This window comes from Battus philenor, unplaced genomic scaffold (assembly GCF_028537555.1).
Source record: "Battus philenor isolate CCGP_79_NKW_IND1 unplaced genomic scaffold, ilBatPhil1.0.hap1 SCAF_2, whole genome shotgun sequence".
NCBI lineage: Eukaryota > Metazoa > Arthropoda > Insecta > Lepidoptera > Papilionidae > Battus > Battus philenor.
In genome coordinates, this window is record NW_027181682.1 from 7,259,480 (window position 1) to 7,282,766 (window position 23,287).

Here is a 23,287-nt window from a genome sequence, read left to right on the forward strand (position 1 = left end):
TACAAATATGTATGAAATGCCAAAAAATAAACTTTTTAGTTTTTGAATAAATAAATCTTCTTTCATCCATATCTGATGGATTGCAAATTTTTACACATATTTAAAGAAAAATTACCTATCACAGTTTTTGTTTGCGATGAACTGAAAATGTTTACTGATTAACTTATTGTAAAATATGGATCTAAACAATCTCAATCACATTTTTGATTGAATTACTGATTGAAGACTTTGTTTTAATCGCCTGCGCTATTTGCTGATACAATGCCATTTTTGTGGCATTATACTTCATGAAACCGTTCAGAACATGGAAACAGTAAAATTCACAATTTTGATAGAAACAGCTAAGTTAACTTCAATTAAATTTTAATAAGTCATTTTAAACAGTAAAATTGGAAACCTTTCATAAGGGTGTATAAAATAGTTTTAGAAGGAATACCAAAAAAAAATTAGAAAATGTCGGAGGTGAAATAAATTATACCACGGCTACGCTGGTGTTCCTCTATGACAACGGTATCAAAATAAAAAATTGAAATCAATGCCATCTATTGTTTACTGGAAAAAAATTATTAACAATTTTGTGTTAATTGAAAAGACACGAAAAGAATGACGCCGATTACTTGTTTACTTAAATTCAAGTGAGAATTTCAAGTACTTCAGGTTGTAATTGTAAACATTCTTTATTATGTTAAATAAATTAAAAAATATATACAACAAATTTTCCTTAACGCCACAAAGAAAATGTTACTTCTTGCAGCACAAAATCGGACAGTAAGCTAGTAGGAAATACAGGTAGGTATACAGCATAGTAAAATAATTGATTTTACTATATCCACATTATCGTAGGTATGAGATATATCTAGACACAAAAACACATTTTCATTAAATAAAAATTTATTTGAAAAATAAATTATATCTGTGAAAAATACGTAACATCATAGTAAAACTCATTTAAAAATACTAATTTGCAAACATAATTATATATTTAACTAATTAAAAACACCGAAAAAACATAGCAAAAAATTTCCAAAATAAAAGCTGATGAATTAAATACTAATTTATCACACAAACCATCATTTGAGGTTTTCACAATTAATTATTAGATATCTTTTGAACGAGCTAAGACTAGATTAAATATGTAATATTAGGTATTTGTAAAGCGTAGTATACAAATTATGTACAGGGTTCGACTAACCCAATAGTAACAGGGTGAGTACATCGTAGAATTACAAAAAAGGAGAAACTATTTACGGTCGATATGTCCGAGGGGGGTAATTATTGCCTCAATTCTAACGTCACAGCTGATTTTTAGTTGACAAACGTTTTATAAATTTAATAAAGGCAGTGTCTTAATATACTCTTAACGCTAAGTGCCGGACACAGGCACTACCGCCTAAAGGGTACAGGGGGTTTTCATGGGCGTAATAGTGGGCTCAGAAGCAAATGAGGATGTTATGAAATACTAATATATTACTTTAACATAAAAATGGGAGTTGAATTTTCTTGCGGCGGTAGTCCCGTCTGTTTATAAAAGGTTGGGAATCTATGCTCAACTAACGCTAAACTGCAACAGTTTAAGTATTAACAATAAACAAAATTACATTTCATTACCTGCCGTGGTGACGCACGTTCAATGTATATATTTTAACATCGTTATGTTGTGCCCTACAATTGCTCCGTACATTTCTTAATACTAGAATAGTTTAATAAATACAATAGCTATTTAATTAAGTAACAAACTATTTTTAGTTGCTATAAGTATTTCCACAAATGAACATTGCATATTTTTAATACATATATGTATAATTCTTATTTTAAATAACCTAAACATTTTAAAATAATTGGTGTCTCTTACATCGTATATGTTGTCGGCGCTTAGTACTTCGAACTATGCTGAAGAAATTTGTAGTTATAATTAATTTATAGCGACTATTCTTTAATAATGACAAACATCATTGAATTGAGAGCCGAATTCTTATTCCAAAATTTCTTGTGTGTAGTTAGCTAGTTTTCAGGCGAAATTTCATACATTCACATGAACTTATTAAACATTGGTATTTAATAAACATGTGATGATGGCAATAAAAAAAATACATTAATTCTTTAATTACAAAATAGAATTGAAACACAGATATTCTATAACAGTTTCGGAGATTGCTATTCCATTAGATCAGTTCCTATTCGTTCGAGGGTTTTCGATTGTAAATTTAACATAAATAACCTTAAAAACAAATTATACAATTTTATTGACAAAAATCAAAACATGTTAAAATGTTTTGATTTTTAATACTTTTAGGTTCAGGAGTAAAGTTTTATTGCGTTCGATCATATTATTATTTTTTATTTATTTTTTATGTATGAATAATGGTTCAGCCACTAAACTAAATTCGAGTTTTTAAAAATATAATACTTGTAAAGTTTAAGTTCAAAACTTTTTGCACTCTTTTCTCACACGATTAAGCTTTTGTATCTCTGATTAATATAAAAGTAAAAATATTTTTTTCGAAATAAAATTGGTTTTACAATCTTTTCGGTTACACGTCTCTTCAGAATGCGTTTTAATCTGAAAAATAATTAACACACGACTTACTAACGAAAATCATAAATTATAAAGAAAACTGTATATTAGACAGAATCTTGTATATGTTTGATATTTTACTATTACAGATTAAGGCCGAATTCTCGAAAAACAAAACTCAATCTTAAAGTGTTAGTTATGACAAATTTTGTCGTTCGCGAATTTTAAAAAAAGTCCTTTTTAGGAAAACTATTTGAATTTAGATGAAATTACTTATGATTTTTTTTATAATATAACTTCTTTTTAATGTTTTTAATATTATTAACATGACTGTCATGATTAATATGACTTTAAAATGTGAAGATTGCTGATTGCTGTTAATAATTATCAACAATTAATTGCCATTCCATTTTGTTTTATATTTTTGAATATGGAACTATCCTTTAAGAGATTAATATAAATGTTTACTCAGATATAAATGTAAACAATTGTTGGTGGTAAATGTTGTAAAAAATACTATTAATTACGACCATGACAAAACGTTCAACTTTTGCTGATTTATCAGTAAAGTCTTGCCTTCGTGTTTGCTATAAGGCTACGCATGGTTTTCAGACCCCAGACAATTTACTAACTTTAAAAAATACATGTAATATAACAAGTATTTTTAGAGGATTATTTGGACGCTTTCCTTTAAAAAATTTGGGTGTATGTTATGTAAGTGGTTAATTTCGCCCATGATATCTATGACAAAACAAAACCAAATGACTAAATAAGTTCAAGTGGCCATGTTGAATAGTCTGCCGAGATCTGACCTAATTGGTGTAGGTGCACGTACAGGTGGGTTGGTGTTGAGGGTTTCATGTGTTGAGCGAGGGCAGCCAGGCCGCGAGGCCGGTGCGCGGCGGTAGCGCGGCTCGCAGCGCCGCCTCCTCGTGCGCCGACAGCCGCAGCAGCGCCGCCAGCGCGCGCGTCAGCTGCCGCGCCTCCAGTTCGCGCGCCGTCACGAACCGCAACACCACGTGCTTCAGATACCTGACAAAGTATACTCACTGTCAGATACTAAACGGGCCTGGAAGTGCAGGCAGTAGCGTAGCTCGTTCATCCACGAGGTGGAGGAACAGAAGACATTGTTAAGATCAACCAATCCTATTGTAAGTCTAATAGTGAGGCCTATATCCAGCTTTGGGCATTTTACGGCAAAAATTATGAGGTTATTGCAAAATATCCAAGTTCGATTTTTGAGACTGTTCAGGTTCGTGTTTTATTCTTATTGATTATTTAGTGATCCGTTTACGATTATTTTTCTGTTATAATCATTTATTAAGATTAAGATATAAGTTAACATAATTATGGCCAGGGCTGTGTCGCTTAATAGTCAATCATGTATAAATTTGGCTGTCAGTGTATCTATTTACAACAATTAAATACAATGATGCTTGTACTGGGTGATCAGGGCAAAAGTTTGAAATAGACAGAAATATAAATAGGTGAAATAAACATCGCTCACCGCCTGCTGATGTCCTGTTCCTCCGCGGAGGTGAGGTCGGACTTGCTGCTCTGCAGTTCGCGTTGTAAAGTCTTCTTCATGTCCGAAATACGATTATCTAATGTTTTAATTTTCTGAAACATGTCATTTATTTGATTGTTAGAAGGTGCTATATAAAGTCAGCCACATCGATGCGCATAAAACGCCAAAGAATAATACACTGCGTTCATATCCCCTATTAAAAAAAAACCTATTTTAATGGATCATTACAAATCTATTTTAGATGTAATATCATAAAAAATGCATCAAGGTTTCCGTTGCGCTCGACTAATAGTAACAAAAATATTGAAAATTTGTCGTTTGTACAAAACACTAAAACATCTGAATTATTTCATGGTGAAGTTGAAGCTGTTAGCTCTAAGGCTTTTCCAGCTTCATCCGGCATGATTTCACGGAGCAGAAGGGTCTGTGAACTACACTAAAACATTTGTGGGTGCTGAGTGGAGACTTTTCACCTTTTTCCCATTCTAATTCAAGAAAAATATTATATCCCAGAAGATTCTGTGGAATATAATATTACTTTTTAAATTACATAAACAACTTATATTAATCGCATACCTTATTTTTATCACAGATTTCAGTTTCTAGGTCCTGTATAGTTTTGTTGAGCGCACTTTCGCTCTCCAACAAACTATCGACTTTTCTATTGAGCTGCTCTATCTCGGCTTTACGCGACTCCTCGTTTTCCTTGATTACCATACACGCTGCCTGGTTCTGCAAAACAATTAATATTTATTAATTTATAAATTTTAATAATTATACGCTGGTTACGAAATTTATTAATATTTAATTAAATAATAATTAATCAATTTCATAACCAGTGATTCACTATAAAAATTCTAATCGTTTTACTTAGGAGCGTTTGGTAGTAAAAAGTCATGTGAGGAGTTTGACCATAGGGACATTTTCTTGAGTAAAGTAGTTGTATGTAAACACTTATGAGTTCTTGTTTAATTGAGTCTTACGTAGTTAAATTATTAGTCCAAGTAGAAGTGTTTCGCGCACAAGGGGGTATGGGGTAGCGTGAACAAAGCATATATCCAATCCAAACCGCACAACGGTAGACGGATAGTGGGCATTTCAAACGTAGTTGTGACCAATTGTGGGATTTTAGTGCTTAGAAATCCCATATAACCCTGTCTTCCAGGTTATTTTCTTTAGATCTGAATCTATGAAATGTTGCAAAAACAAAAAAATAGTGGTATTGTTAAGTTCCGTAAAGAGGTCAGAAAAGTTCTTCGTAAAATATTACATTTTAAGAGCTGGCTAGCACCATGTTTCTTGGATGCTATTGATCAAACAGTCAAGTTTTATAAAGTCGTTCACAACTGTACAAACATAAAACACAACTAAAAATAACCTCTTTATGCTGCGCAATAACCGCTTCCAGCTCCGTTATCTTGGCTCGCAATTCGTTTGTTTCACTTTCTAAGTATCGGACGTTGCACTGGCTCATCTCGACCGACTGTGACATGTGCGCATTGCGGAGCAACGCTTCGTCTTTTTCCCGTTTCTCTCTTGAACATATGAAACAAATATTTAGAGTACTAAACCACACCACACTACTATATATTTATAATTTAAACGCATATTAACTTAGGCGTCAAAGATTCCGGCAATATACCTAGACAAAATATTGCCGTCAATGATAATGAAATTAAAAGAACTAATTCCCATATTTTCATCTATCTCGTAATAGTTTAATAAACCCTTCAATTAAACCGTTATTGAATCAAGATGTTTCAAGAAGTCGTGTGGAAATTTTTTATTAAACATTTAAAGATTGCAGAACTAAAAATCAAGGCCACGGAACAATGACAAAACTTTTGTTATTAAGGAACCTTGAACCTTGAATTGTATTAAATAGAAAGTGTGTTGTTACTAGAGATTTTTTCCGCAACAATCACATTGTCCCAAAAGTGTGGTTGAAAAAACGCTTCATTAAACTTTGCCTGGCGACTACACCGTAATATTATTTATTTAGGCTTTGTGCATAAAATAGTACCAATGAAGACTGTTTTATAATTTATTAATATACTGGCAGTACTTCAAATTTATAAATAGGAGCAAATTTTGCCTGTGTTAAAATTAATATTTACAAAACACTGTATGTATCTTAAATTCCATGTTATTATACAATAATAAAATAAATAAATAGCAACCAATACTTTAAAAAATGCATGTCGTGTTCACTGTCTTTCTTTATTATTAAAAATTTTTCCCGTCTGTTGTAATTTACGTCATGTTAGGTGTATATTTCAAGTTGCGGTCTAAGTAAAATGTGATGAGATGGCTTGATATTTTGTCTGCAACTGCTGGCTTATAGATCACGTACCTCAGGACTAAACTACCACCTTAACCGCAACTAAGTGGGGGCCGAGGACATAAGAACATAAGCGCCGTGTTTAACCCAGACTAATCAGACTGAGCGCCCGATACTCTCCTTCCCCGTCTCGCAGTGTACACGTGCCGAAACAACCATAGCATTTGCGCGAACACTATAATAAAACTCACTTATCATATTTTCGTTGCATATCGACAAAGTCATGCTGCATTTCTGTGACGACGCTGTTCAGATGGTTGACCTCGGACTTGTGTTCGTCGCAGAGCTGAGTCGACTTGGAGGCCTGCTCCCGCAGTGCCTTCGCCAGCGCACGTTCATTCTCCAACTCTTCTGCTAACCGTTTGTTCTCCTCTGACAACTTTTCTACTTGTTGTTCCAACTCCATAGTTTTTTCCTGTAACATCGGACAAACCGCATAGAATGGCGACCGAAGCCCGAGTGCTACTTGCCTAGATCTAATTTTATTGCGCGCTAATGACTTATTAATACTCTAAGTTAAATACAAAAGCAATCACAGCTAATTACAAACGAAACTATAAACAGATCAAAAATCAAACTAAACGTTATCATGAATTTTTTTAATTGGTGTGGCACCAAGAAAATTATAATATATTTGTATATACAAAAAAATGGCGTGTCTTCAACTCTTATTCTTAGACAATAACTGTTCAGTAACAAATTAATATTTTGCACAGGTGTTTAAACAAACGCAAAATTTATATCCGTGTATCATTTAGTGTTATTGACCAAATACAAAAACTGATTAAAAAGCAGTTAGTAAGTGCATTGGAAACGTGCAAGATAATAGGAAAAATGAAATAAAAATATATCCAAAAAAATATTTTATTGTATAATGTTCAGAAGTACATAATTTATCATAAAAGTAAATTGCACACAAAAAATAAAAAATAAAAATGTAATCACGAAGAATCGTACATTACCTTGTTTTAAAATTACAATAATTCACAACATGTGTAACATAAACATGAACCTTTAACTGTGCCATGGGACAGTTTAAAAATTGTAACAAACAAAAGAATATCATGTGACATTGATTTATCTCTTCAGTAATAGATTATGATGCGATAAGAGCCGAGCCGATAGTTTTATCGCGGAACCACAAGCTGAGAGAGCGATACAAAACCACTGGTAAGCAGTGTACTTCAGTGCTGGCCTTCCAAGATTCTTAATTAACAATACTTTAAAACTGTTCATCATTAATGGTGTAGAATATATACTGTACCTGAAGCCCCTAGATCAAGGAGTAAAGTGACTAAAAAGTGAAGAATGTATATAAAATCTGTTTTTGAGTTGTTTGCGGTGCACAAGTTGTTGTGAATAAATTGCATTTATTTAAAAATAATGACATACTTCACACGAACATGTTTTAAAAATCCTTATCATAGAAAACTTTAAGCAAAAAGTCGAAACACAATTATCCTATTGCACCAAATAATCTTATATATAAATATTTGTAACAAAAAATAACTAATTGAGGAATTGAAAAAACTTATAGAGAACCAAGCACACTATAGTATCCATAGTAAAAAAAAAACGATTAGGTGCTAAAAATATAAGGTTAAAAATATTTATATTATAAATATAATAAACTCTATTAGGCATGATAATAAAATAATCATCTGAATATTCAACGTTGTGTAATAATTTTAGTTAAAACCTCGATAAAGTTTAAACTAGTTATATTAAATAATTCGCGTGAATATTCCGAAACTATAAAGTTAAATCCATTAGCATATATTATCAAAATTGACGTCAGGTTGCGTACATGACCGGATACAAACTACAAGACATTTAAAGATATTCTAATCATCAAATAGACTAGATGAATTGTGAATTTAAAGAAAACGATAACGTCATTATAGACAAAATCATCGTAAATAAAAAAAATAATCAAGTGCTAAATGATAGGTGAAGGTAATAAAACTAAAAATAGATATCAAAAATACAGCACATTCTATGCGTTTCAAGCAAGTGTTTCCACCTAACAAGTTTGTAAAAAGATTTTACATCGAGTATGTCCCATGAATCAACGTCAAGTCAAAATATGGTGATACGGTGGACAACCATAGAAAATTAATGGAAAATTGTAAGATACATACATTTTTTTTATTTCATAGCACATGGTTTGACTCTAAGTGTCTATTTTCTTTAAAAATCAGACCATCGCAGTAAAACGTTTGTCGGTCGTTTTCAGAAGAGTTACTCGCGATGGCATGAAAGTGAAATGAGTTTAGAAAGGCAATGATTTATAGTCATAGATGACTACAAATCTTTACATAAACAAAGAACGTCAAAGTGCGCATAAAAATAATTTACTTTTTTGAAAAGCGTTATCTTTAACACCTGTGATATATTTTGTAATTATCTGTGGTTTCAACCTATCTACCTACACGGTCTCGACGTTAATTTACAGTATACTGATGACATGTATAAGTTATGCTCTTTTTAGTCGAAACTGTGCATAATACACTCACATATTAAAAGACGTTCTAAAGTAAACGTTCATTTAAATCATGTAATTACTGTCTCATCCTCGATTTGAATAATGCTATGGACGGAATGATTCTAAAAAAATATTCTATTTAAATAATAAATTGAGCTATAAGTTTTATGAAAGTAACATTGCTCCTTATTTTATCATGTCATAGTATGCAAAAGTCAATAAAAATCCTAATTTATGAATGTAAATGAATAATAACTTATAATAGTAAGTTTAGGTTTTGGAATGTTTTATTTACACCCAATTAAATGTTGGACGATAGGCTGGCAACGTTCCTTATACAATGTTTAATTATAGTCATGTAAAATTAAGTGAACATCTAACTACTTCCAACGTAATAAAGCTACAGACTATTCGCCTAAATGCTGTAGAGACTGGAACTCACGGCCGTGTTGTCGGCAGCGGAGCGCAAACTTTTCACTTCCATGGCCAGCGAATGCACTTCCCCGTTCAGTCTCGTCACCTATTCGTACGCAAAGATCAATCAAAGCCTCCCATTTAGTCATACAAAATGTATGGCACAAAAGTAAATTCTTTTATCAATGCGCCTATAATGTACTTCTATCTATACATATTTATAAAGATAAGTCGTCAAATCTGTTGTTAAGCACAAACCGGGTGCTGCTTCACAAAATTGGCAATTATTTTTTTAAATTTTCATTTTAGTACATAGAAATTTCTTATGATGAGAAAATATTTTAAAATTACAGAGTTGTAAAAACAACACTTTTTGTCACACAATACAAATATAAACACTATTACTAGAGTGTTTATATGTATAAAATATAAAACAGATTTTTGTCGGAAATTGTTGTTAATTATTAATATTAAGACTTTGAAATGTATGTTATTTGTTTTATCTATTCAACTATGAGAAGCCAATTATTTTCGAGTCTGTCGAGACAGCTTATAATATAAATTGAAAACCATTTTTAACACTAAAAATGGAATAAATGTCTTAAAAAAATAAGAAAATATACGAGTATAAATAAAACACTACCTTAGCATCACTATTGGCCAAGCTTTGCCTAGTTTTTTCAAGTTCAGCGGCTGTGGCGGTTAGTTTGTCTTGTATCTCCTTCTTCTCCACTTCGACTCGTCGTCTTTCTGCCCCCTCTTCCCCAGCTTGCCGTGACAAACGCGCCACCTAACGACACAACTCGGTGTGACAATATAGTTGGCCGTTCACATTCCATACCCCAAGATTAATTGCAATTAAAAATTAAGCAAGGGAAACTGAAAATATCTCAGTTTACTAAATAAGACGTATAATGTAACTTTCCATGTCAAAGCATGAACTTATTTCATTTATAATATTGCAAATTCTCATTGTTAACCGTTTGTTTATACATGATGATGTTAGCAGAGGTTAATTAGCGAAAAAGATTAAAGGGCTCTTACAACAAATGCCATTGCATGCAGTTAATAGACACATGCACTTCAATAATAATGTACCAAATATCAATATACTCGTATTATTACAAATCCAAACATAAGGATTCGTTCGCATACAACTCGTACTCGTGCCCAAGTCAGTTCCTCTTTAAAGAGTACATGTCTAAGTAACTTTAAATTTGAGTTATTCATGAAAGTCTCTAGGAAACCCAAAAGCTTATTTACAGTAGACTTCAGTACTCAGCTACCTTGAGAATTAGTTACTAAAAGACGACATTTTTTTCTTTTTAACGAAAAATTCTCGTATTGTTTGAATTAATATAATGTGTACTTTTAAGCTTTGTTGATATCAATTTAAATATGTGGTTGGAGATCATAGATGTAATCATTGTTAATAATAATAAACATAAAAGCATATCACACCTGTGTCTCTAGAGATGCGATCTGCCCGCTCCACGAAGTTTTGACATCTGCGAGCGCCATTTTTGCTTCTTGCAGCTGACGCGTGAGTACAGCTCGTTCGCGGCACACGCGATCGTATTCGGCGCAACCGGTCGCTTTTAACTCGCGTTTGTCTGACGACAAGCATAATATAAAAACTGGACCTCGTTGATATATTTAATAAAGAAACAAAATTGTTTTAAATTTAAGCATTTTCACACATGTCATTATTTTGAGAGTATTCCTATTTTAGAATTCTATTTAAGGAGATTCCTAATCATGTTTTGAAAATAAATTCACTCTGAATAAATCGCATAATCAACATCATCACACATGTGCCAATAGTTCACATATATTCGCCAAACACCGAGACAATAACTTAAATTAGGATATTATTATGATATTTCCATCTGTAATTAGACATTAAATAATAATGTAACCACCTTGAATCCATGTATATTTTATTAAGTAGTATCTATTCATAAATAGGTATACATGAAATAGAAAACAATTAATTGGAACGCAAAACAGGTTTTTAATTCAGATTTCACTAATTGATTTAAATATTAATTCAATTAGTTACATAAACATATGACAGCATTCATTTTTGGAAAGAAATCTACTAACATAACTGTAGGCGGCGGTCGGTTTACTTATACAGGGTGATTGGTTTAAAGACCCATTTACTTTTATAATCTTTATTATTATAATCAATGAATCAACCTGTTATATTATCCATATCAAATTAAATATGAAGATAAGACGACGTACAGTGAATTCGCGTTAAGAAATGTAAATCATCACATTGACCAGTTGATGGCATATCTTCGAAAGCAACAGCTTATTGCCAACGATAAAATTAGACACAGGGCCGGATGACATCGATGATTGACTGCATTCTAAACCCGAACGGATTTAATCAACAATTTATTATACATGGAATATAAGATGATCCTGCAACGTCTTTACATGGTGATTGGTTATGTAAAAATTTAGAGGGATGTATATATAGCTCGTTTAATAGCAAAAAGCTTTAAAGCTTTTACACCGACACGTGTATAATGTAATCACTATGAAATGTGTTACATCAATTTATTTTTCTATTGTTACGCGACAAGACTAACATCTGGTAGTATCAACAATAATTAATTTTTACGTGTAGTAGTAATCTGAACTCAGTGAACGCTTTTTTTTACTATATTATCAATATGTTATTTATAATTTCTAAAACTTTTGATTTTACTACTTACTCTACACCATATGGCAGCAAATGAGTTACAAAGTAACCTCTTCAAAATTTTTACATATATAACCAACCACCCTGTATAATGAGAGGATTTCTATCAAATGAAGACTTACATCTCTTTGATTATAAATATCAACAACTTATTTTCATCCTGACATTTAAAAGAAGAATTAAAGTTATAGTAAAATCTTCGAAATAAAGGTTAAAATATATGTCTCGAAAATATTTACCGTCATCGTGCAGATGATGGTGAGGGTTGTCGGGCGGCAGTGCAGCTCGTAACACTTCCAGTTGGTCGGCGAGATCTCTGGCCCGTGCATCAGCTTCTCCCAAAGCGGCAGTCAGCTCGGCGCGCTCCCGAGCCCACTGTCTTCGTGATTGTTCTATCTCCTCCTGCAAATGCATTACTGTAATAATATTGCAACTGCCACACTAGAAGGTACATACAATCGCACAACTTTTAACCTACGAGTCCATACCGACGGCACGCTTTGAGCGAAGCAGACTAACACAAACACTGCGTTGCCGCTACAACTTGCTATTCATACGCCACGCGATTTTCGAAACCATTTATAATATTATTCACGCGGGTGTATAAATAGTCGTGTAATTTTGTCTACACAAACATTCCATGTGGAACAGCAATGCGGTTGATTTCACACATTTCAGTTAAGATAGAAAACATTTTCGACTCATAAAATACTACAGCAATCAATGAAGTTGTAGCTTCTCCCTTTTGTACGCCCTCGAATTAAACGCGTCTTGAGAGACGACATCTCTCTGAGCGAAGCTTAGTTATCATGCAGGTTTAGGCTAAGCCCGAAACTGAAACTCATCATTATAATCATTATAGTCATACGGCCTCCCCCACAGATTTGTAATAGGACTGGTTAGAAGCAGCCAGCATGCAGCATATTCTAAAGATCAAGATTGTTTGTCCGCTTTGTGTGTGAGCTTCCTGCACTGTCGCCACTCCAGAATGTTAAGGCCCACAGGGCATCTGTTCTGTGCGCTATGTGGACAGTCACCTACTACTGCTACTTATCTGCTGTAGCAGTGGTTACTTTCCTTGTCTATGGATCTTTCCTGATTTGATTTAGAATAATCCTAACATAATTCTATCCATGGTTCATTGAGCGACTGTTACTAATGAGGCGCAGCGTGTTGGACCAAGATCTAAACCAGTAAATCATTACTGTCAACAGACATTGGTCCTGGATTTAACAGACATAGGTCATTGAGGAATATTCAATGGGAAGATTTTTTTCGTAAAGTTAATAATAAAAATTTATTACTCTACTGTCCTTGCATTAAATCCCTTGAAACTCTATAATACTATATAAAGTATATACTAACACTGACCTTTAAATATGTAGAGGTAAGCTATGTTTACTAACTATTATTTGGAGATAAAGATCAGAACGCAGATAATAAAATTATTGATACACCTCCACCAGTTCTAAATAAAAAATACTAATACATCGTTTTAAAAAATTTCTTTGTACTTTGACTGTGTTTATATTTCTACTTTATGAATCATTATAAATAAGTTACAACATACTGTTACTGTATCCAGCCTGTCTTGTGCAGTTTCAACAGCAGCCAGGCGAGCTTTCAATTCATTCAACTGCCTGATGGCAAGATCTCGTTCACTGATAGCCTTGGTAGCTTCCGATTGTGCAATACGAGCCACGGCCTGTGCAGCAGCTGCTTCTTCCCCTTTAAAACCAAAATAATGCTTCAAAAAATTGTTAATCAAAAAATAGTTTGTCTATAACATATAAATCTTATTAAAAGAAAGCACCTTGAACTGATGCCAAAGATTGTTGTAGCTCTTGTACTCTTTGTTCCCAATAGTCATCTCTTTCACGGAGCTTTGCTTCTAATTGTGATGTATACTGTTGCTGCAGTGCAATGTTATCTACTTCACATCCAGTTCGATCCGATAGATATGTTTGTAGTTGAGGTGATATGGACTTGAAATAAAATAGTTTAAGGTTTTGATATTACTTATACCTTACTAAGTGTATCATTAGATTGAAATTGTTAATTAACACACTGTTTCTAGGAAAAAAGACATAAAATTTTCATCATAAACAAAAATTTTAAACAAAATATTCTATCATACCCAAATTATTTCTTACTTAGTTGTAAAGCAGGAAAGATTGAGATTAATCAGTACCAAGATTTATTTTATTAATATTATTACAAGTAAAAAATTGTCTATATTATAAATTAAAGAGATTTTTTTAACTTTAATTTTTTAATTCACTCAACAGTAGAAATAATTGAATTTATTTGGAAAAAAAATTCTTTAAACTTATTTATTTCTTTATCTAACCATACTTGTTAGTACAATAATACTTTAAGATATTTCTACTCAATTAAAACCTCTGTTTAAGTTTATAAACTGTGTGACTTACTTTACTCAATCAAGGTCATAAGTTTTTGCAGCAAATTGCAGCGAATAAATACTGACAACATTCAAAGCCCAATTCATGCTCTACTTAAGCCATATTCATTTTCTAACAAAGTACTGCATGCTTGTTAGCTCATTTATATTTTGGAGGTAATAATTTTTTAGGTAATTATGAAAATTATTATCCATAGAGATTGGGGGTAGAGCAGACATTTTCTGCCATCAAATGTAGAACACATTACTCATTTATTAATTAGAGAGCACCATTATAATGAAGTTAGCAAAAAAAATGTACACAATTTTTCATCTTACATCTGAAGTAGAATCCCCATGACCGCCTGAACTGCTAGGACTTGTTGTTGTAGACTGCAAAATTGGAAACTTCATTAACACATTGAAAGAGGAAATCATCACATGTATATGCATAACAATGTTTATATCATTTACAAAATTTATTGAGTCACAAAATAGAAAATAATATTTGTTAATAATTAATAACATGATTAAAAAAATTATGCTGCCAAATATTTTTTAAATAAAAAAAATATTTATAAATTTACAAAAAATATGTCAAAAACCACATATGTATATGTGGAAATAAAATTCATGATTTAGAAATTTATGATGGGTTAAAATACTATAGTAATAACATAAATTAATAACAATACATCTTATACTTCTTAAAAAAAGCAATACACGTTAATAACAAAAATTAATATTGAATATGAATACAGAGAATATTAATTCTATACAAAAGAGAAATTTAAAAACTACTCTCATATTGAAATATTATCAATAATCTAAATTGTCGTCGTAAATTTCCTAAACATGTATCGACCAAACTCACCGAATCATCTCTTAAAGTTATTCGACCTAAAAAGGCACCCGTACGCCAACTACTCGTTAACTTGCTGATATCACTTCCAGTTTCTTCTTTTATTTTACTCTTTAAACTAGCGAACATTGTAGATTGAAAAATAAATCACTAAAAAGTAATAAATATTGTTATAAGCATAACATACGTGTATTTGCGGAATAATTTGGTCTATTCATAAGTTACCAGTCTTTATCTGCAAATCATTTGCTACACAGTAAACTTGATAAAATGCTAAATGTTAACATCCAAATTTTCTTTTCATTTAATATCATATTTTGTGTTAATATAAAAACAATTTATGCATATTAGAAGAAATTAACTACCGAAAAACTAATTAAAATTATAAAAGTATTGGATTTATCTGTCACTAAATATTGTTGACTTGACATTGACTTAAATTAGTAGTTTTACTTTTCCCTGTATTGTAATGATGCAAAAGATATTTTATTCATGGAGTCTTGACATTTCTATACGTATAAATTATAACACGTCCTAAGGCTGGAACTGTTTTCCTCGGTAGAAAAAAAACTTTTAATATTAGAATTATTAATGTTTTGGTTTCTTAGATAGTCACTAATTAAAATGGCCTCAACATTGAAAGATAATTTTTGTAATCAACATGTATTTTAAACAATTTAGAAATTTGTTTGGTTATAATTGTTTATTATTTTCTTTTTCCTTTTTTATAATTCATACTTTTTAATTTTTCTTTTCTTTAACCTTATTCGAATATTAAAATTGCTTATAATTTAAACAAAATTTTAAAATAAATGTATTAATTTTCTTATTCATAACTACTTTGAAGTTTTATTAAGTCTCCGCCATCTGAAAAATTTATCTTCAAGTCTTCATGTTTTATATATAATAAAACATGATGAATATAAAAACTACGCCTTGTCAAGTTACAACATCTTGCGCAAGATATGACTTAAGTAGGTTGTTTTTTTTTAATGGCCCCTGTTATTGGAAACTTCTGCTTCCACCCCTATCTGGTTTGGAACAGGGTTGTTTTTTATCTTTACTAATTTTTCACAATCTTTTTTATTTTCACTCTCAGTTGTCATTCTTCACATATTCTATCATTCTATTCTTTCATACCATAATTCGATCTGTCTTTCTTTTCCATTCTGATTGCCATTCGTTCATCGCCTCATCCTTTTTCCTTATTTCAATCTAAGAGTTTTGACAAGAAAATTTACATTCATTTTTTAATTTTACATACTATTAACATTATCACAGTATAATTATTTTCTAATTTATCACAGATTTCTGTTTTTTAATTCTTTTTTAAATATTATTTAATATAATTTATTTTTGCATTTTGCTGTTTCTATTGCTCAATATAAATTTCATTTATTTATTTTTGTTACTTGTTTGACAATGGTTTCGCAAAACTAGAAATAATGGCCTGCTGTGTCCGTCAATCATTATTGAGGCGATGGTCTCTTACACTTCAGGGCCGCATCATTGGCCAGCTGATCCGCTCTTTCTTTCCCCTTTGTCCCCGCGTGCGCTTTCACCCAATAAAGTCTTACATTCTTCCCATTTTTATTCGCTTGCATGATGTTCTCTTTTACTCATAACGCTAAGGGTTGGAGGGTGTTCGGACTTGCGACTGAGGGCGGACCGCAACTGGCATGACTGCGCCTACCCGCCCGGCCGCGTACCCTGTCACTTCCGCTAATGCCAAAAGCTCTGCCTGATATACAGTGCAGAAGCTGCCCAACTTAAGCTTTTTACTGTACAGCTGTGCGGCTTCTCGCATAACGCAGAACACCGAACCCACCTTTCCTCTATGTAGTTGTCGTCGGTGCAAATAACCAGATCGACAGCCGCGGCGGCAAGTCGGACAGCCTCATCACCTTCCTCCAGGCAGGAGAATTCCACACCAAACTGCACACCAATTCCATAGATGTGGAAGTCTCAGGTAGCTGACCGGTAACTCCAGCTCCCGGTGCCTCGCCACTTGCCGAGAATAGCCACGCTTTATTTCAAATAAATGGACTGCTTTATGGACCCGAAAGTCCAGAGAAAGCAACCCGGCAAGGATAAAGGCCGAGTGCAGGGACGCGGTTCTGTAGGTCCTCGTGGTCTTCTGAGCGAAGCCCCTCTGGACCGTGCCAAACTGCCTACGTATCAGCAGCTTGCTAGCCGCCGGCGCTCATACACTCGCTGCATACAAAATTGTCGGCACGAGCACTAAGTAGGTTGCTTCCCACTGCAATAGCCTTTTCTATTTTATTTTCCGTAATTAAAAAACAATGCCTTATGCATGTAAATAGTTTTTTAGTTAAGGAAAATAAATAAGGATCAAAGGTTCTTAATTCAGTTCTCATGATTCCTTGTACACAGTTTGGGCTTGGGACCCTTTGCGTTTAACCACCCCGTAGAGATCGTCCAAAATGCCTTAGTGGCCTCTTAATCTAGTGAAAGATTTAATGTAACGGTCTGAGCAGTATTATACGAAGGAGCATTGAATCTTACTTACAAAAAGGGTTTAGGCTAAGCATTCTTAGCGTTTTAGAACCTTCAATCTGCCGAAAGTGTAAATGTCAATAAGCTTGGTTAACTTAGTTGTCAATAAAGTTGTTGAGGCTTCTTCAGTCGGATTTTTTCTGTAATTATATCATATATATTCCTACAAAAACATCAGAAAACGGCTACCACTAAAGTTATGTTAATGATGATTATCTAACAAGATGCATTATTATCGCCTGCCGTTTGTAACAATTATTGTCAACAGGGCACCAGCTTAACGGATCTATTGAAATGTGGGGTAGCATGCAGTACTTACTAAAATACATTTGAAATTAATTATTCGTAAAAGTTAGGTTTGAAAAATAAAGTACAAAACTTTCTGTTAACACTGTCTTGGACCAAAACTATAATATGATATTATTAAACAGGAATTGTTATTCATATTAACTAGCAGGAATTGATATTAATAAAGCAGCAGATAGGAGATATTTTATTTGATACAAAACACATTTGTGATTTAACGGACGTAAAAAACTCCTCAGTATGAATATTTTTAGCATTACCGCAAGCTAATATTTATTAACAGGTATTTCGGTAACGAACATAAGTTTTTATTACGATATAATCTGCCTATAAAATAAAACACATTTGCCTCTGCACGAACAGGAAACTGGGTCAAGGGTTTTGTTTCCCAATTAAAACGCCTCTCTGTAGAGGGAACGGAATATTACTTTCTTGCCACACATCTTATAATGCAGTCTAAGAAATTTTATTTAGTCGAATAATTTTCGTTACACATAGTTTATGAAATTTTTTAACACTTAAAATGCCAATACTACTGTAAATATTCGTTTCATTAAGCTTTTACAAATAAATGAGAGGTTCCCATTAGGTAAATTTATCATGCATAGAAACATTCATTGCATTGGTTTAAACTGTTTCAGACTGTAAGATGAGTTTGTAACTATTTTTACACAACGACCACTAGTGTTAGAATGTTGGTGTGGCGGTTGATATAACTATTTTTTCACGTTTCATTATTTTTACCCTTACTCACATTTTAATGTGTTTAGTTGTATAATTAAGTAATACTCAGATGATGCTATGTTCATAATTATATTATTTAAGGTCTGCATTTTAGACAGCAGCGCGCAACATAGCATTCAAATGTTCATCTTTCAATGAAGGATAAATTTCTGTTCATTATTTTTAATTTATTCTTTATGGTTTACGTTGTATGAAACGTCTCTTGTGCGGGTTGCAAAGTATTGGCTTACGAGCAGCTTTTAGCAGAAATAATATATGCAGCATGATTAATTTTAACAACAAAGTTTAACTGATTTCTTTTTTTTAAATATTATAATTAACTTTTTTTAAAAAAAATAAATCAAAGTGCTGAGTTTATTAAAAATGCAATTGTAGTGACAAAGCGGCATCAGCTGCTTAATAATGTGTATACTAAAATTCTCTATTATTACTTTTTATTAAAGATCCAGTATTGGGATACGCTGGGTCGCACGTATGTTAACATAGTTTGATTGTCGGCATTCCTGGGGCACTAACTGATTAAAGTAAAGGAAATAGTAAATACGGTACATTGCTTGTTTTAAATAATTTATTGTTAATTAATATTTACGGGTATTATGCGATATAAGTAGGTACACATTTTTAGTTATTTATTTGTATAACCATACAAGTGGTTCTATTTAACTTAAGATTACTATAACATATTTATCTGCCAAAAGTAAAATTCTGTCAGGATTTCTCTCTATTTGGTTTTGAAATAAAATAAACAAATCACATATTCAGTTGTTTATTATCTATACTGTACTCAAAATTGATCCGAAGATCACATCACATAGTAATTTCATAAATAATATTACAATGTCATGTACTTTCTGTGATTGCTCGAGAATAAAAAAACGTTCACAATATTATCAATACTTTGTTCACTGGACCGGTTCACCTTTAGTAGACTGTACCCACTACAATAATAAGATACATTACTTAGGTACTCAAAGAACTTACAGTGTACTTGATGAGAGATATAATAACCAATTATTGTGTTGCAGTTCATTTTTTTTTGTTTATATATTTACAGTTTTACATTTTTTTTTGTGATTTACAAATAAATTCTTGATTATTTAATTAGGTCATCATTATTCCATTTGGATTTATAATAACAGTACTTTATAGTCAAAAATATCACAAAAATGAAATATACTATGTGTAAGACACACGCAACATTAAAAATACAACAAAAGAAAAATATAAAATCCACTAGAAACCTTGGGTCAGAAGAGTCCCTTCTAAACAGGAAGGATACTTTCGATGTTTTAATCTTTCATAACGGCAATTTCATACCATAATTACAATTATCACACTAATTAATTATAAAAGTAATCGATTGTCTTACAATAAATGCGTCAGATCATAAATTTTGATTAAAAACTTATAGACAACAAATAATTGAGGAAACGATAAATTTTAACAAAAAATAAAATGTCAACTTAAACATTTAGGATTCAAGTGCCGTATTGATAAAAGCGAACTTCCCCGGCCTCCGCGCGCGGCTCGGGCCGACGACGACAACACGACACCACACGACACAACGACAACGACCGCTCCTCCCTAACGAGTTTCACTCCGCCCTCCGCTCTATTCTTCTTTTATCGATATGGCATTCCGCTTACGATACGACAATAAATATAACGCGCTTACACATTAATCACTTCTTTAATTCCGACGCTAGGAATTATTTCATAATATATACCTAAAAATATAATCACGGCACAAGTATCCCTCCGACTAAATTACTAACGTAGTGTCACTTTATCAGGATTTAGAATCAAATATGTATTATGTATCTTAAATATTTCATTATTAATATATCATTATCAAAATATCCACTAAATGGGAGGAATAAATCAAATTATTAATATTTATTCTAACATTAATCGCATGACTGATCAACAAAAGGATATGGACTAGGAATATTATCCGGCATCGGGCTTCCATGCCTCGCGGCGCCCGCGCGGGCCTCTGTCCGCATATCACCTCTACGCACGCACATAGAGACAATTTGATCAAAATGTTAATACTGCTCATGTCGAAAACAATACGGGTAGCTAACATATGCTCGGAACTCATCGACAAGTAAACTGGACTCGATCGTAGGTCACTGTTCTTTGTGCTTCGATAGACGGGAATCGACCGGAAAAAGAATGAGTATCTAGCATAATCTATCTGGAATAAAAGCCGACCTTGTTTCTATCCTATTGGGTAGGTAAACAGCTTGGAAGTATGCTTTATCGTTTAATATTGTCCGATAACGTTCATTGCATCTCGAATGTTTGCCCACTAGCACTCTACGAGTGTCGTGATCTATGCTAATGTGAGAATTGGACGACGCGACGCAGCGCGACGACGCCGGCGGGTCCGTACAGCGCAGCCATGGCCTTACTCGCACTCTGACACAATCCCTATCGCCTCGTACATAACACTTCAACTATCTTTTCATTCCTAAAACCGAGAGACCGAAGTCAACCATAGATATGATATTTCCCGCAACCGCCACTGCACGCATCGCACCGAGGTGTATAGAGTAACGGCCGGTCCCACGCACTCGCGCCGCCTGCGAGGCGCGCCTCTCGACGCAGCGTGCGTTGTGCTCCGGCGTCAAGATTCGGTGCCGAGGGAGAAAAGCGGCTACTCTATTGGTGTCTCATTACTGATTCACTTAATCTAATCTAGTGTAAAACTTGTCATCTATAAAACATAATTTCATAACGTACGTAAAAAGTAACATAATTCTCACAAAAAAATGCTCGCAATAGGAGTGGGGTGATGCTGTCCCGACAACTGCGCGGCACCACCCGCGGAGTACATCGCTTATATACAACAAAGTTTAGTGCGGCCGCACCGATCTTTACAGGAACTCATATCGTATCTTAAAAAAAAATAATATACAATAGTAATAAAACATTTGAAACCTCACTAACTACTATTTGACGATCTCGATAAAATTATTCAAACGGCTCCGGCGTTTCGAAATCTATTCATATCACAATCGCATGACCGTGCCTGAGAATCGTATCCCGCTACTTATGTACACACTCCTTCCCGAAGACGAACTCGCTTCCGTACACTGACCGACATGCACTACGCTATCTCTGAACGCCGCCTCTGCCGTCTGTCGGACTCGCTCGTCTGAGAGCGTTAGAGGCGCGATCGGTATGGACGACACGGGGCGTGGGCGATTTACTGGAGTGGGGTTTCGGAGAAGGGGCTGGGGAGGCCGCGACGAGGTATGGAAGATGTTGAGGGTGGGGGTGAAGGAAAGGGTGGGGCAAGGCGGTGCGGTGAACAGGACTCAGGAATTAGGTTAAGGAGGGCGCAGAGCTGGCGGCAATTGAACGGGGATGTGGTAGTAGCGACAGGCGGCTCGGCGGCAAGTGCCCGCGGCGGCGTCGCGGCACACCACCACGCGGCACCCCACCACCTGCAGCCCGCACCCTGCAATGCAACACCACGTCTTATATGCACATCGTTACACTATATACAATACACATAACGGTACAGTCACATCTTTCTATAATTTAAACAAAATTTCTACTAACTACCAGTAACATATCTAAATAACAAAGTAATTAGCCCTTTTGCTACAAGCATCAGCTATAGGTGACATCCACTTGGCGACCTGAGTGTAATAAAACACTTGATCATTTGTCTATGAGCCCCACGATATAGCATACGTCGATCACCGTGCAGCTGTGTAACGCCAGCTCACTGCCGTAGCGAAAGGGTTAATGGTATGGGTACGTTATGAAAATATAACCACTATAAAGTAACAAAAAACAATTGTAACGCACGAGTATGACTATTTCTAATTACACTCTACGTAAACTTTTCGCTAAGCGAAATAATTTCTACATAGTATATATAGGTAAAAACTTTTAAACATGCATACGTGGGGAGGACAAGGGGAATGTTCCTACTGAAATAATTGTTACATGTAATTTTATTAAATTGATTAAACAAATTCTTTAAATTTCTCTAATAATAATTGCCTCAAAATACAAATACGACGATATGATAAGTAGATGTAAAATTGAAAATATACCTTCACGAATATGAACGAATCTGCAGGTAGGTCTGGTACATCCTTGTCGATTAAAATCTTGGCACACCGGGAGGGTGTCCAGTAACTGAAAAATACAATAAAAAATTAATACGTAAAATTTGCAATATTTTACTTCATACAGTCCGTCGGTTGGCACCATAATGTTTGAATTTCTTGTTAATTTACTTCTTTTATAGCAAGTCTTAATAAATTCCATAATAACTTGGACGAATATCGGCTCGCACGCCTGCATATTACTAAGCAAGTGGCTTGTTTTGAATTTTTAATGAACAAAAATTTCATGTCTAAAATCTAGAATCAATTTCTGAACAGTGTTCACATGTTTTATGATCACTATTCTTCCGTCTTAGACCATGAAGAGT

General features: G+C 33.6%; 2 protein-coding genes across 8 annotated transcripts in view; both read right to left on the reverse strand.

The window, feature by feature from the left end:
* Window positions 1-923: 923 nt before the first annotated feature.
* On the reverse strand, window positions 924-15,657 carry LOC137922208 (golgin subfamily A member 1-like). Of its 5 annotated transcripts, none has more exons than XM_068765131.1 (15): window positions 15,488-15,657; window positions 15,275-15,412; window positions 14,740-14,793; window positions 13,813-13,984; window positions 13,570-13,727; window positions 12,239-12,401; window positions 10,745-10,896; window positions 9,927-10,073; window positions 9,312-9,389; window positions 6,576-6,799; window positions 5,422-5,578; window positions 4,620-4,775; window positions 4,023-4,135; window positions 3,351-3,547; window positions 924-2,560 (listed from the first exon to the last, which is right to left on the reverse strand). In XM_068765131.1, exons 2-14 carry the CDS (start codon window positions 15,389-15,391, stop codon window positions 3,373-3,375), a joined length of 1,866 nt encoding a protein of 621 aa, XP_068621232.1. In that variant the 5' UTR covers window positions 15,392-15,412; window positions 15,488-15,657; the 3' UTR covers window positions 924-2,560; window positions 3,351-3,372. The 5 variants fall into 5 exon arrangements, with proteins under 5 accessions (XP_068621232.1, XP_068621233.1, XP_068621231.1 ...); XM_068765132.1 differs by having other exon boundaries at window positions 3,328-3,547; XM_068765130.1 differs by lacking the exon at window positions 924-2,560 and having other exon boundaries at window positions 2,922-3,547.
* Window positions 15,658-22,208: 6,551 nt separating this feature from the next.
* Window positions 22,209-23,287, reverse strand: part of mbl (muscleblind) — a 122,759-nt gene continuing 121,680 nt past the window's right edge. For all 3 annotated transcript variants that reach the window (XR_011107519.1, XR_011107518.1, XR_011107517.1), the window contains 2 exons: window positions 22,905-22,989; window positions 22,209-22,297 (listed from right to left, as the gene is read on the reverse strand). The gene's annotated coding sequence lies outside the window, so the exon portion shown is untranslated. The remainder of the gene's footprint in view (window positions 22,298-22,904; window positions 22,990-23,287) is intronic.